General features: G+C 36.1%; 1 protein-coding gene across 3 annotated transcripts in view; it reads left to right on the forward strand.

Moving 5' to 3' along the window:
• CCDC18 (coiled-coil domain containing 18) overlaps positions 1-16,664 on the forward strand; it is a 109,479-nt gene that overhangs the window by 6,944 nt on the left and 85,871 nt on the right. For all 3 annotated transcript variants that reach the window (XM_037045507.1, XM_037045508.1, XM_037045509.1), the window contains 4 exons: positions 4,117-4,278; positions 4,891-4,997; positions 6,657-6,785; positions 16,183-16,279. In XM_037045507.1, the coding sequence (XP_036901402.1) occupies positions 4,117-4,278; positions 4,891-4,997; positions 6,657-6,785; positions 16,183-16,279 (495 nt within the window). The remainder of the gene's footprint in view (positions 1-4,116; positions 4,279-4,890; positions 4,998-6,656; positions 6,786-16,182; positions 16,280-16,664) is intronic.

Genomic DNA, 16,664 nt, shown 5'->3' on the forward strand with positions numbered 1-16,664 from the left:
GCCTCCTTCCACCCAGCTGCCCCCCACTCCCTCAGGCAAGTCCCACACCCTTGTTCATGTCCCTGGGTCATATGTATAAGTTCCATTTCGTATACAGCAATTTATATTCCCAATGCTATTCTGTAACTACTTATTTGTACTTTTTAATCCCCTCACCCCTTTACCCATTCTCCCCTACCCCCTCCAGTCTGGCAACCATCAAAATGCTGTATCCTTGATTGTGTCTCTGTTCTTGTTTGCTTAGCTTGTTTTTTAGATTCAATTGTTGATACATATGTATAACCATTTTATTGTTCATAGTTTTGATCTTTTTTTTAACTTGAAACCACATGTTTTATTTATGAGTTCTATGAAAACTTCAAAAATGTGTAATTTCCAAAATCTTAGTCTAACATGAAAGCATGTACCATTCCAAGTAAATTCATTTGATAACAAAATTTAATTTCTTCCCATATATTTTCATGTTTAAAAGAATTATTCATTGTTATCACTTGTATAAGAAATATTATGAAACATACAGACATTAAGAACTAATACTAAAATTTATATCACTATAACTGTGATATAAAGTATTTAATATACTTCCATATCTTGAAAGTTATTTTCTCACATCTACAAAATATAAACATTCTAAAATAGTAACACTTATCAGAAACAATATTTTCTTTCTAACTCTTAAAATTTCCTATTGATCAGATTTGTCCTATGAAAAGAAATGTTATTTTTAAATAAGTAGAACAGGAATGCTATCAACATTTTACTTTATCTTTACTTTAAATAGAGTGTCATGAACTTGAATGTTCTGAAAGCAATTTTGGACAAAACTTAAATGTGTTAGATCTTTTTCTTAAATAAGTCCCTTTTACATTTCATAAAATAATGGTTCAGTGATGAACTTCAGATTTTTCTTATCGAGGCTTTCTTTATTTACCCTTCAATTCTAAATGATAGCTTTGCTGGGTAGAGCAATCTTGGCTGTAGGTTCCTGCTTTTCATGACTGAATGTTTCTTGACATCCTTTCTAGCCTGCACAGTTTCTTTTGAGAAATCAGCTGACAGTTATATGGGAACTCCTCTGTAGATAACTAACTTCTCTTGTTGCTTTTAACATTCTCTCTTTATCTTTAACCTTTGGCATTTTAATCATGATTTGTCTTGGAGTGGGCCTCCTTGTATCCGTCTTGTTTGGGCCTCTGTGCTTCCTGGACTTGCATGTCTATTTTCGTCACCAAATTAGCGAAGTTTTCTTTCATTACTTTTTCAAATAGATTTCCAATTTCTTGCTCTTTCTCTTCCCCTAGCATCCTTATAACATGAATATTGGAATGCTTGAAGTTGTCCTAGAGGCTGCTTATACTAAATTCATTTTTTTTATTCTCTTCTGCATGGTTATTTATTTTTTTTTTGCTTCCTTATGTTCCAAATCATAAGGATTTGATTCTTGTCTTCATCCACTCTACTGCTGTTTCCCTGTACATTGTTCTTTATTTCAATTAGTGAATCCTTCATTTCTGACTGGATCTTTTTTATGCTGTTGAGGTCCTCACTAAGTTCCATGAGCATCCTTATAACCAGTGTTTTGAACTCTGCAGCTGATAGATTGCTTATCTCCATTTTGTTTAGTTCTTTTTCTGGAGTTTTGATCTGTTCTTTCATTTGGTTCATGTTTCTTTGTTTTCTCATTTTGGCAGCCTCCCTGTGTTTATTTCTATATATTAGGTTGAGCTGCCATGACTGCCAGTCTTGGTAGTGTGGCTTAATGTAGTAGGTGCCTTGTAGGGTCCAGTGGCTCAGACTACCCTATCACCTGAGCTGTTTACTTGAAGTGCACCATCCCTGTGGGCTGAATACACCCTCCTCTTGTAGTTGAGTCTTGGTTGCTGTTGGCAGGTCAATGAGAGGGGTTTACCCAGGGCAGTCAGCTGCAAGGCTTGGCTGTGACCACTGACCACCAACATCCACCCTCTGTGGAGGATCAGCTGTGTAGGAACAGAGTGATGGTGCTCTAAAGTGGCTGTAGCTGTCCACAGGGTGCACAGGCTCTAGAGTTTCCCAGTTGGTGCAGGCTGAGGTCAGCCCTGCCCTGTGTTTTGCCTGGTACTACCCTACATGACCTATAAAGAAATTTGAGATGGCGTTACTTGTGCTGGTCTTGGAGATTCACAGGAGAAGCTAAGCTGTGAATCTAGGCTGTCTGCTGCTAGTGCTGGGCCTGGGGCCACTTAGCAAGAGGTGTGGGGTGGGGAGGCTAGGAGGGTCACTGAGGCCTGTTATTGCTTGTTTGATAGGATTTAGGAAGTTGTGAAAGGTGAGCTCAGACCCCCCATTCATATGGAAAAGTCACTGTTAACACTTCGAATGCGCTGGTACATTAGGTAGGACAGAATCTCTGGGGAATCTCCAGGGTGGGGCAGACAGTGTTAGCCAAGTGATGGAATCTCAGATATGGCACCCACCTGCTGGCTCTATGGCTGTGTGCAGGGGGTAGGTACCTAGGGGGAGTTCAGAAAGGGACAGTGGCCTCTGCCTACCTTTCTATCTAGGAGAAAGCTAACCCCCTGTTCTCACCTTGATGCCAGACACTTCAGCTCCTCCCTGTATGTTACTGGTGCCTTTCAAGCTGCTACCTCAGTGCTGGAGCTCAGAGGGAGTGCATCTGATTAAGTCCATGTGTGGATTCTTTAAGAGGAACTGCTTGGGACTCCAGAAGTTTCTTCCCCCAACTCAGTCTCTGCTGCTTTTTGCAGCCAGGCGTTATGGGGACTTATCTTCCTTGCACTGAAACCCTGGGTTGGGGTACCTGGCATGGGGCTGGGATTCCTCACTCCTGACATACCCCTCCCAAATTTTCATCCACCACCCATGGGTGTGGGACCAGCCAGTTCTGCATCTGTGCCCCTCCTACCAGTCAGGATGGATGTGGTTTCTTTAATCCATAGTTGTCATTCAATTTGATTTTTGATGGTTCTGGATGATGGTTGTTCTATATTTTAGTTGTAATTTTGATGTGTGTGTTTGAGGAGGTGAGCTGTGTTTACCTAAGCTGCCATCTTGACCAAAAGTCCTTTTCCAATATTTTTGATCCTTGGTTGGTTGACTCCATGGGTACGAAGTGGTAGATATGGAGGGTTAGCTCTGTATGGCACAGGTGCTCAACGCAAGGCCCGTGGGCCCTCCACCCTGTTTCTACCCAGCAGCAGCACTGAGCTCTCGATTAAGTATTAAGGAATATTTACATTTATACAGTCCTAAAATTACATTCGGACCTTTGAAGACAACTGAGAGGCTAATGTAGCCCCTGGTGAAAATGAGTTTGACACCTCTGCTATATAGTATGCTAGTTTTTACATTAGGCAGTGAGGGCATGGTTAATTTCTATTGCTTGCATATGCATGTGGAAACACTAGAAGGCTAGGTTTAACTAAGACTCGAAGTTAACTCCTGTATAAGATGTTTACTCTTTGCTAAATGGTGTTAAAAATGTATAAATGAGAAACTTATAAAACTGGGTATGTAAGTATTAAATATGGGTACGAGACTTCTTTTGTGTACTTTTTACCTTATATAGTTTTAACTTTTTAATTGCATAATGTGTTATTCAAAATTAATTTAATCAGGTTTTGAAAACCTCAATCCTCATGAAAATTTAAAAAATAATGGTAAAATATATTTTCAAAAGTGTGTAAAAATATGTATGCTGTTCAAAGAATATTTTATCTAATATTTATTTTATTGTTGATGGACATTTAGGTTGTTTCTATTAATTGTCTCTTATGAACAGTGTAGGTATAAATATTTTTATTTCTTCAGGTGCAAAAATAAAAAAATTTCTGTCAGATTTTTACCTAGATGTAAAACCATTGAGTCTCAGCATGTTTAGCTCACTGGGCAATACTAAGAACTTTCCCAAAATTCCAAGCTGTGCTTATTTATGTACATGTCCACCAGCAGTGGTGGAGAAAATGCTGATTTTTCCACATCTTCTCACCAATTCTCACTAAATATCTTAACTCATTTTTTGAACTACTTATTTTATAGATGATTATTCATCACTTTCCATTAATTATATATAAATGCTTAATGAACTAATCAAAATTGACCTTTTGCATTTTTCAGATATTTTTTTCATCGTCTACCCCCATGGATCAGGAGATCAAAAGTCTTCGAGAGAAACTTAATAAACTTAGGCAACAGAATGCCTGTTTGGTGTCACAAAATCATTCTTTAATGACTAAAATAGAATCTGTCCACTTTGAATTAACACAGTCAAGAGCAAAAGTATGTTTCTTAAAGTGGTGACTATGCCAACAGAAAATCAGTATAATCATATAAAGACTTAATAATTGTAAAAATATTCCTTGTGTTGGTTTAATGTGTAATGTATAGTTGTTATGATAATACAGTATCAGTATGTTATGGAATCAATTTTATATGAATTTAGTATCTGAAAATGATTCAGGGAAACTTGTATCATCTGTGTATTTATGTAAGTCAGAACTTAAAATCTTAAGATTACCAATTTGTGTGATTTTATTATATAAAGGAAATAAGGCATTTATCTTTTTTTAAAAAATAATATTTGTTGAAAACTTTTTTTTAAAGATTTTATTTATTTATCTTTAGAGGGGAAGGGAACGAGAGAAGGAGAGAAATATCAATGTATGGTTGCCTCTCACGAGTCCCCCGTTGGGAACTGACCTGCAACCCAGGCATGTGCCCTGACTGGGAATTGAACCGCAATCCTTTGGTTCGAAGGCCCATGCTCAACCCACTGAGCTACACCAGCCAGGGCGAAAACTTCTTAAAAAAAGGGAAAAGTTTAAAAATAGAAAAAAGAAGAGGCAGAAAGACCACCCAGTTCCACCATATAGACTGTCTTATTTGTTTTAGGTATCTATGCTTGAATCTGCACAACAACAGGCAGCCAATATTCCAATCTTAGAAGAACACATTATAAATTTGGAAGCAGAAGTTTCAGCCCAAGATAAAGTTTTGAGGTAAGTATAATTTTTATAGCTTTAAAGTTTTTATTTCTTCTGCCTTTTGATGTATCTTGTTACATCTTGTTCTGTGCCCCAATAAATCTATAGTGGGCTATTGGAACAATTTCTTTTTTGAAAAATATTTTATTTATTTATTTATTTATTTGTTTACTTGCTTACTTATTTATTTATAGAGAAAGGGAGGGAGAGAGGAAGAGAAACATCAATGTGTGGTTGCCTCTTGAGCACCGGCAACTGGGGGCCTGGCCTACAACCCAGGCATGTGCCCTGACTGGGAATCAAACTGGCATCTCTTTGGTTCGCAGGCCAGCTCTCATCCGCTGAGCCACACCAGCCAGGGCTAGTGTTTTCAATGAGTTCAGTCTATCATAACACTTCTTGGTTACAGGATGCATGCAGCATATGAGGACTAAAAAAAGTAAATCTAAGTTGAGATACTTATTTATATGTTTTTATTAAATATGAACTAGTTCATTTCTTGTCCTACATAGTATTATATACCCAGTACTTCAATGGGAGTTCAAGAAATAAAATGCAAGGAATAAGACAATATATAATTTGTCTTGTTTTGCTTTGAAATGAGAAATACATACATACTAAATAGTACTTTACTCTGTTTTAGTGACTCTCAAAGTGTAGTTCTGGGACCAGCAATATTAGCATCATTTAGGAACTTGTTAGAAATGCAGATCTTAGATCCTGTTGAATACTTACTGAATCATAAACTATGAGAAGTGGGACCCAGAAACCTTATGTTTTTTTAAAGGATTTTATTTACTTATTTTTAGAGAGAGGGAAAGGGAGGGAGAAAGAGAGGGAGAGAAACACTGATATGAGAAACCTTGATTGGCTACCTTTCACACTGGCCCTGAAATGGGGGAGCAGGGTGGGGATTGCATCTGCAACCTAGTGTGTGCTCTGCCTGGAAATTGAACCAGCAACCTTTTGCTTTGTGGGACCAACTGAGCCATACTGGTCAGGGAGAAATCTTATGTTTTAACAAGTCCTATAGATGATTCAGGTATACACTAAAGTTGTCTTTCATGGCCATCAGAATTTTGCAATTTTTCTTTGTGATACATATTTTATGTTTAGTACTAGGTATTCTATATTTTTGGTTGTGAATTTGTTCTTCTTTTGTTCATTAATAGTATATGGGAAGGCTACTGCTTTTCTGTAATATAATTGTTTTGTAATTAGACTATTTGTCATACTTTTATTATCTAAATAATTTTTCATTTGATTTTCTTGGATTTTCCAGGTAGCTAATGATATCAGCAAAAAAAGAATGTTTTGTCTTTTTCATATATTTATGTTTATTACATTTTCATTTTTGCTTTTTTACAACTGTCAAAAAATCATTGGATATAGTGGTGGTAACAGTCATTCTAACTTAGACCCTAAACTATATCATAATGCTTTTAGTCTCTGACCATGAAATATAAGCTATATATTTATAATTTGATAGAAGTACTCTTTTATTCCTTATTAAAAACTTAGCTGGTAAATGATAAGTATGCCTTTTTTCTCTAAGTAAATATTCATTTCTCTTAACTTAGTGGTTTAAACTAACAGAATTCCTAATACTGAACTATTTTTGCATACTGGCATAATCTCTGTAATAGTCTTTAGAAAATATCATTTATTTTATAGAGAGGCAGAAGATAAATTGGAACAGAGTCAGAAAATGGTGATTGAAAAGGAACAGAGTTTGCAGAAGTCCCAAGAGGAATGTATAAAGTTGAAAGTGGACTTACTTGAACAAAGTAAACAAGGAAAGAGGTATGTGTTTTTAAAGGAAGTAATTTTTTTGGTAAGTGATAAAAGGTAATTTTTAACAGGTAAGTGATATTACCTGTTTAAAATTCTAGCTAAGTTTTGAAGTGAAAAATTTGCAGAAATTTGGCAGTAGAATGACTTGATTTTCTTTTTCATTCATTTTGATTTTTATTTTCCATTAAAATGTGCATGTGTGGATTTTATGTTATTGGCATTCTTGGTTGGGATGAATTCCTAGTAGTCTGATATATCAGTGTAATGATACTTATTTCTGAAATTATGTTTCATGACTTCCATAAAATTCATGAGAAAATGTCTTTGGGTCTTCCTTGGGGAATATATAAGTAATGTAAAAATATATATTTTATTTAAACCATATCTTAAGATAAAGTTTTTCAGGTAGCCGGACCTAGGAACCACTAATTGTGAATGTCAACTAACTTTTAAAATAATATTTGAAATGTTTTAGTTTATATTAGTGAGTCCTTACAATATGATAATATGATTATAACAGCTTTTACATGGAGTAAAATCATAGTCTGTATTATATTTTATAATAAAAATACTTTAAAATGTATATTATGATATAAATAAGACTACAAAGAATATATTTTGAAAAGTTGTCATAAATAAGTTAAATGTTTGTTTGCATTTGTGCGTAAACTTCTAAAAACCTTTTACAAATCATCTGTAAATCATTTTTCATTAAGATGGGTTTAGAAAAATATTATTTTATCAGCATTTGGTTATTCTATTTCCAGTTACAATATATTATTGGTAGGTAGTATTACTTAGTGGTTAATAATTAGGATTTAAAGTCAAATAGCCAGATTTTACTTCTCAGTGACTGTGTTACCATGGGCAAATGATCTAACCTTCCTGAATTTCATTTTGCTTATCTGTTAAATCACAATGATATTGTCTTGACTAGTGAACAACTTCCAGTCAAGATGTAGGTAGAAAACGCTTCACCTCCCTGGGCAACCATGAAAAGAATTACAACTAAATCTCAAAACAAATAATACCCAAAACTGTCAGAAGATTGAACTGTATGGAAGTCCGACAACCAAGGATTTAAAGAAGCCACATTCTTCTAGATGGATAGGAGGGGCAGAGACTCAGAGACTGGACAGAGAGGTGAGGAGATACAGCGTGGTGTGGAGAGATGGCAGTGGCAGTGGAACGGGCACGTGTAGTCCTGCATTTGTATGTAGTGAGTAAAAATCGGAAGGGATACCTCGGGAGCGAGTGATCCTAGCCCCAGACCAGACTGTACAGCCCAGGGTTCCAGTGCCAGGAGGGTAAATTCCCACAACTTCTGGCTATAAAAATGAGCGGGGTTTGGGAGGGGGAAGAAACTGCTGGATTTTCATGAAACTCCACATAAAAGGCCTGCACCGTCTTGAAACATTCGCAAACTCACACACTCTGGGATTCAACACCAAGGCAACAGCTGGAAAAGTACCAGTCGGATACAGGGAGTGGGTGAAGTGACTGGAAACAGGATGAGTGCCAGCCTCATCTCTAGAAGCCAGGCAGCGGCACAATCCCCTCTCCAAGTTCTCCTTCCATATAGAACCACAAAGTGGTGAAGTGGGTTGCCTAGCCTGGCTCTTCCACACACAATTTACAGAGTCTTTTTTTTACAGTAGGCCATGCTACTAAAGCAGAGAGTCAAAACAGTTCCACCTAATACACAGAAACAAACACAGGGAGGCTGCCAAATTGAGGAGACAAGAAATATGGCCCAAATGAAAAAACAAAACAAAATCCCAGAAAAAGTACTAAATGAGATGGAGATAGCCAACCTATCAGGTGCAGAGTTCAAAACACTGGTAATCAGAATGCTCAAAGTACTCATTGAGTACAGAAACAACATAAATAAAGGTTACACTAAGTAAAATAAAGAAAAATCCATAGGGAACCAAGAGTGAAGGGAAGGAAGCCAGGATTCAAATCAAAGATTTGGAACATAAGGAAGAAATAAACATTCATCCATAATAGAAAAGAAAAACAAGAATTTAAGAAAGGAGGATAGTGGAAGAAGACTCTGGGACATCTCCAAACATGCCAACATCAAAATCATAGGGATGCAGAAGGAGAAGAGGAAGAGCAAGAAATTGAAAACTTATTTGAAATAATAATGAAAGAAAACTTCCCTAATTTGGCAAAGGAAATAGACATAAAAGTCCAGGAAGCACAGAGTGCCAAGAAAGTTGGACCCAAAGGACCACACTAACACACATCATAATGAAATTGCCAAATGTTAGAGAGACAATCTTAAAAGCAGGAAAGAAAAGCAGATTTACCTACAAAGGAGTTCCCATAAGACTCTCAGCTGATTTCTCAAAAGAAACTTTGCAGGCAAGAAGTATTCAAAGTGATGAAAAGCAAGGACCTACATCCAAGACTACTCTGTCCAGCAAAGCTATCACTTAGAGTGGAAGGACAGATAACGTGCTTCCCAGACAAGGTGAAGCTAAAGGAGTTCATCATCACCAGGCTATTATTACATGAGATGTTAAAGAGGGGGAAGAGGGAAAATGGAGGAAAAGGTACAGGGATTAAAAAGCATAATTGGTAGGTACAAAATAGGGGAATGTTAAGAATAGTACAGGAATTTGTGAAGTTTATGAATTTACATTCATGAGCATCGACACGAACCAAGCCAGGGAGATTGCTGGAGGGAAGGAGGATGCCAGATGGACAAGAACAAAAAAAGAAAAATTGGGACAACTGTAATAACATAATTAATAAAATATACTAAAAAAAAAGAATACCAGTGGAAAAAAAGATGTTATTGACTTGTTATAAGGATTAAAGTCAGGTACTTCTTAAATAATAAACATTAACAAATGTACTTTTTGTAAGTGTAAACTATTGAATATATAGTTAAATATTCTGAAATTCAGATTTATTCATATAAGCTTTTTGCACATAGTTATTTAAAATAGTAAGATAATAATTCATGAAAGTATACAAAGGCAGTCTCTGTAAAGCTTAAATAAGGTGGTTTTTAGGGGAAAGTATTGACTATTGACTTTGCTTTCACACGGTAAGTGGGCATGGACACGGTCTGGACAGCATATGCAAAGGCATAGAAATATAAAAGAGTATCATTGCCGAAGAACACTAAGGAGTTTTATGTACTTACAAATGGATAGTTGTAATAGAATATAAGGCAAGAAAGTCAGGCTTGGTCCAGACTGTAAATAGCTTTTTGTGTTATGCTGAAAGATTTGTAATTTAACCTGGAAAGCATAAATAGGCAATTAAGGTTTTGAGGTAGAGGTGTGACATGGAGACTTCTGGAGTTTTTGAAGAGCTAGAATGAATATTGACATTCTGAAATTGAAAGATTGAAACCTTTGCAAAAGTATTTTTTGGGGGTACAGAAGATTCATCATAATGGATTAAAAAGCCACGATAAAGGCAGAGGTTGCTTAGCTTTATGCTATTTACATGAGACATAACCTAAATCATAAGGACACATAAAAGTTGAAAGCAGAGGGTTGGAAAGATATATTTCAAGCAAATAGTCTCAAGTATATATAGCTACTTAATATCACTCAGAATAAATTTAAGTACAATAAGCATTACTAGAATTAAGAGTAACTGATATAATACATATATGTTTAAGTAACAAGGAGGAAGCCATAAAATTCTAAACTTACATGTATCTAATAATCTAGTCACAGTATATATAAAGAAAATGACAAAATGTAAGTAGAAAACAAATCTTATACAGAGCATTACACATTTTCTAGGAATTATTGGAATAAACAAAAAAGTAACAAGCTGAAGAAGTGAATGATAATAATCTTGATTAATGAATGTATATATATGTTCCAAATTAAAGAGACTAAAGAAACTTGATAACTAAAAACAGTGTGTGATTCTGGATCAGAAGAAAACAATTCTATAAAAAACATTGGAATAATTGATGAAATGTATATGAAGTGTAATTAGATAATAGTATATCAATTTTATTACTTATTTATGTTTTTAAATCCTCACCCAAGGATATGTTTGATTTTAGAGAGACAGGAAGGGAGACAGAGAGGGAGAGAAACATGGATATGAGAAACATTGATTGGTTGCCTCTCGTATGTGCCTCAATTGGGAATTGACCCCACAATCTAGGTGTGTGCACTGACCAGGAATCGAACTTGTAACCTTCAGGTGTATGGGACGATGCTCCAACAATTGAGCCTCACGGCTAAGGCAGTGTTATATCAATTGTAGATTTCTTGAATTTGATAGTTGTGTTATAGTTATATGAGGCAGTGTCCATGATCTGAGGAGATACATGCTAGAGTTTTTTTAGAGGTGAAGGTTAGTAATTATTCTAGAGTATAGTTCTGTGCAAAAAACAAACAAACAAAAAAAAACAAAAAAACCCACCTAGTGAGAGACAAAGCAGTGTGGCAAGCTGTGAAAAATTGGTGAATCTACATTCAGGGTATACCAATTTGAACATTTTAGAACAAAAAGTTCAAAAAATGATGCTGGGAGGATTGATTTTAAAAATTAAATTAGATTCCTGCCTCATACTATACCTGCACATTTAAAAGTATTCCAGATGGATTAAAAACCCAGTTGTGAAAAGTAAAACTTTCAGAAAAAATATAGGGGGATTGTTTCTTTCTTTTTTTAAATATATTTTATTGATTATGTCATTACAGCTGTCCCATTTCCTCCTCCTTCGTTCCCCTCCACCCTGCACATCTCCTCCTCCCCATTCCCCCCTTTTAGTTTATGTCCCGGTGTCTCAAGTTCTTTAGATTCTGTATTTCCCATACTATTCTTGCCCCACCCCTGTCTATTTTCTACCTACCTTCTATGCTACTTATTCTCTGTACCTTCTCTCCCCTTCTCTTCCTCCCACTCCCCTGTTGCTAACCCTCCATGTGTTCTTCATTTCTATGGTTCCACTCCTGATATAGCTGTTCTCTTAGTTTGCTTTTGATTTAGGTGTGGTTGTTAATAACTGTGAGTTTGCTGTTCTTTCACTGTTCATATTTTTCATCTTCTTTTTCTTATATAAGTCCCTTTAGCATTTCGTATAATAAGGGCTTGGTGATGATGAACTCCTTGAACTTGACCTTATCTGAGAAGCACTTTATCTGTCCTTCCATTCTAAATGAAAGCTTTGCTGGATAAAGCAATCTTGGCTGTAGGTCTTTGGATTTCATGACTTGGAATACTTCTTTCCAGCCCCTTCTTGCCTGTAAGGTCTCTTTTGAGAAATCAGCTGACAGTCTGATGGGTACTCCCTTGTAGGTGACTGTCCCCTTATCTCTTGCTGCTTCTAGGATTCTCTCCTTCATTTTAGTCTTGGCCAATGTAATTATGATGTGCCTTCCTGTGTTCCTTCTTGGGTCCAACTTCTTTGGGACTCTTTAAGCTTCCTGGATCTCCTGGAAGTCTATTTCCTTTGCCAGACTGGGGAAGTTCTCCTTTATTATTTGTTCAAATAAGTTTTCCACTTGTTGCTGTTCCTCTTCCCCTTCTGGTACCCCTATAATCCGGATGTTGGAACGTTTGAAGATGTCCTGGAGGTTCCTAAGCCTCTCCTCATTTTTTTGAATTCTCATTTCTTCATTCCTTTCTGGTTGGATGTTTCGTTCTTCCTTCTGGTCCATTCCATTGATTTGAGTCCCAGTTTCCTTTCCATCGCTATTGGTTTCCTGTGCATTTCCCTTCATTTCAATTAATTTAGCCTTCATATGTTCCTCTAATTTGTGACTATAATCAACCAGTTCTGTTAGCATTCTGATAAACAGTGTCTTGAATTGTGCTTCTGAGAGGCTGGCAATTTCTCGGTCGCTGAGAGTTATCAGCTCTGGGACTTTGAGTTCTTCTTGCGCCATCTTTTGGGCTGTTTGTGCCTGTTACATAGCAGGATCGGAGCCCTAGGTGTTCACCAAAGCAGGGCAACTCAGTCGCTGGGTTGTGGTGCTATATGTGCGGGTGGGGTCAAAGAGGAGCAATGGTGTCCCGTCTGCTGCCTTCCCCCACAGGTGCGGCAGCTGCCACCGTCACTGGGGCCCATGCGTTTCGTCCCACTGCACGTGAGTGTGCCACCGCCATCAGCCCTCGCCCCCTGGAGCCTGCGTGGTCCGTCTCACTGTGTGGGAATGTGCGACCGTGGTCAGTCTGCCCCACACCCTGACTGGGTCCCAGCCACTTGCGCGCCTAGGTTGGGGGATCTGTCCTACCCAACCCTGCTCCGCTGCTGGCTCCGCCCCTCTTATCGTCCTGGTTGAACGGTTAGTTGTAGTTGGACTCCCGCAAAATTCAATTTTCTGTTCTTTGGCTGTGTCTTTGTTCTCCAGACCTTTGTTGTATTCAGACTTGGTTGTGGGAGAAGGCACAGTGTTTCCACCTACGCCTCCATCTTGGCGGAAGTCCGGGATTGTTTCCATTATGTTTCATGGTAGGGAAGAATGTATTTAAATGAAACTCAGACAACATAAATATTATAAGAAAAGATTGCCAAATTTTAACTCCATTAAATTAAAAACTTTCTGTTGTGCAAAACACATCATTTAGGAAGTGTAAAGGACAAGACAGATACTTGGGGAAATATTTGCAGATAATCTAATTCACAAAGATTAGTATCCAGGATTGAGAAGGAACTGTAACAAATCAATAAGAGAAAAGGGGAAAATCCAGTAATAAAAGATCAAAGGCACAAAGCAGGTAAAGGACTGGAAACCCAGATGGCCAATAAAACTTAGAAAATTGCTCAGCCTTACTATATCATCAAAACTGCAAATCAAAACTTCAGTGAGGTTGTAAAACTGTAATTATTTCACACTGTTAGTTTGGCAAAAGTTTGTAATTCGATAATTAGCTTAGTGATTTTCAAATAATATCCTCATTTTACAGATGAGGAAACTGAATTATAGAGAAGTTGAGATTACACAGAAAGTTGTAGAGATAGAATTTAAATTCAGACACTGTGCCTGTAGGGTCCATTGGATTGAATTCCACGCGAGAGGTACAAGTGCAAAATATTAAGTAAAGAGCTTTTGGAAATAGGGTACACTCACCGTAACTTGTAAAACTTTGGACAAGTTACTTAATTTCTTAGGACCTTATTTTTGGCATTTATCTTTATTGTGGATTGTTGGGAGGCTTAAATGAATTATTATTTTATTATTTTACTTCTCTAAGTATAGGTGAGGATGTGGTATAACAGAAACCCTCATACGTTTCTGGTTGGGAGTGTAGTTAGTATAGCTGCTCTACTAATTTTTTAAAAGAGATTTAATAAAGTTGAAGGTGTACCTACATAGTTCCTTCAATTTTAAAATACCTTTTGGAAAATATCTAGCAATTCAGCTCCTACTTATTTATCTTAAACTCTCAGACATATTGTCAGGAAGGTATGCACTGTGATGTTTACTGTAGTGTTGTTTGTATTACTGGAAAAAACCTCAATGTCTGTCAACTGATAAATTGATAAATTATAACATTTTAATACCATCAAATATTATATAATAGATTTTTCAAAAAGAACTGTAGTCACATAGGTAAAAATGGGTAGGTCTTGAATGATATTGAGCAAAAGCAATCTGCAGTAGGTTACAGTGTAATGCTACTTATAGAAAGTATAAAAACATGAAAAAAGACTGATATTTTATTAAATGAATGATTACACAAATGTTTAAGGTACAGTATTATTTTAGTAATTACTAAGAAGAAAATATCACCATGAAGCTGAGATACCATGAATCGTAAAATATGTATCAATTTTAGAGATGTTAAAAATGTGAAAGCCATCTGCCTCTTAGAATAGATTAATTATGAGGTACTATTTGTGGGTTTGAGTTAACATATGATTATATAACATGTTTGGTAATTTTTTAAAAAGTGGTACTACTAGGGTTACCTTTGTGGAAAAAGTCAGGGGAATAGAATTTAGAAAAGATTCACAGGAACCTTAACTCTGTAATGTGTCTAATGTTTTATTTGCTTAAAATAAAAAAGTCTACATGAAGCAAAAATAGCAGGGTTAAGATTCATTAAAATTGGATTAAAAGTATCCAACTTTATATCCATTCTGTCTGTGTCGTTGAAATATGTTATGACTTTTTTTAAAAATTGGTGCTGAAGAGGAACAGATAAGTATAAAGTGGATAAATTTGGCTGGAAAGGAAGGATTACAGAGGAAAAGCACAATATCTATGGGAGTTTTGTTTCTTTAAGTGAGAAATACAGGTATCCTTTGTTCTCTGAATTCTACCTTTGCAAATTTAGGAATAGGATATGTTCTCTTAGATTTTCAGATAAATCCCTTATCATTTAAACTCTTTCTATTTTTTATCTGAAACTTTGGAACCAAATAGACATCTCCAATATGCACAGCTGCTATCCAAATTTAAGAACCACATATTCAGGAAATAAGGGTTACTTTCACTTGCCTTTGTAAGCCAGGAGAGAAAATATACAGAAGATACAAATAGAGTAAGTTCCTAAGGGAAAGAGCTAAGATCCAGAGTATAGATAAAGGAATTCACCTCGGATGAGAGAAGAATCAGTAAACTTCCCTTATACTGGGAAGGATTTGATGAGAATGGGTTTAAACATAGAAAAGTTTTAGATGTGGATGTGAAATTGACCAAGTTCCAGCCCAGTAGTCTCCCATTCAGTGTGAGAAGTGTTATATGATGAAAGGTCAGGGTCAGCTAAAAGGTGAGACAGCATGGTTGGGCTTAAGACAGTGCTTGGTAGTGGTTGGATTTTGTTGTTCAAATTTTTATATCTTGTATTAGTAGCAGTTACTGTCTTTTAGAATACCATTTTTAATATTTACCTGACCTTTATAAAGGTCACAGGATTTACCAAATGTTTTTAATATATAAGGCTACTACCCTTGTCCGTCTTTTCAGGACTGAGGAAAAAATATTGCCAACACATAAGACTGTATGTGTGTTTTAAAGTTTATATATATTTTGTTATGTTTTATCTTTTATACTGACATAGCAAGGAAATTATTTATTATTTAAAATTTTTTTAATTACTTATCTTTAAAGGGAAAGGGAAGGAGAGAAGGAGAGAAATATCAATGTATAGTTGCCTCTCATGAGTCCCCTGCTGGGAACTGGCCTGTAACCCAGGCATGTGCCCTGAATGGGAATCAAACCACAATCCTTTGGTTCGCAGGCCCGTGCTCAATCCATTGAGCTACACCAGCCAGGGCTGCAAGGAAATTATTATAGTCTAATCTTTATTCTTTATTTTATAATTTAAGTCTGATTTTTTTTTTAGTACAGAGAAATATGCTTCTTTCTAATTAGTCCCTAAAATTAAATATAAATTACTTTGGAACTTAACTATTCAAACACAGATCATTCTTTGTTTTTATTAGTTATTCATTTTTAAATTTTAGAGCTGAGCGGCAAAGGAATGAAGCACTGTATAATGCTGAAGAACTGAGTAAAGCTTTCCAACATTATAAAGAAAACGTGGCTGAAAAGCTGGAAAAGGTAAGGGGCAGTTGTACAAATTCAGTGTTTTGTATTACTGTCCATATTCTAAAAATATAGACTTAAATAGAATATATTTATGATTAAAGCAGGGAGTAATTTTTGTGATCTCATTCATAATAAAATCATTGGAATAAAGAATTTCTAAATATTAATTAAGGATGATATTCACAATCTTCTTTAATAAGCAGAAACATTTTTATCCAAAAAGAGAAAAGAGTGGAAGCAAGAAAAGGAACAAAATACAGAGAAAGATGGGGTGAGTGAGCAGAAGTTGGAGCTATAGAAATAGAAGCAGGAAATTTGTTCCCTTCGCCATAGTGAAAATGAAGGCAGAGTAGATTCTGTAGCCTTCAGTTGATCTCCCTGGACCTACCACCCTGAG

The sequence above is a fragment of the Sturnira hondurensis genome, unplaced genomic scaffold, assembly GCF_014824575.4.
Source record: "Sturnira hondurensis isolate 20B ecotype Veracruz unplaced genomic scaffold, ASM1482457v3 Scaffold0004322, whole genome shotgun sequence".
NCBI classification, from domain to species: Eukaryota; Metazoa; Chordata; class Mammalia; order Chiroptera; family Phyllostomidae; genus Sturnira; species Sturnira hondurensis.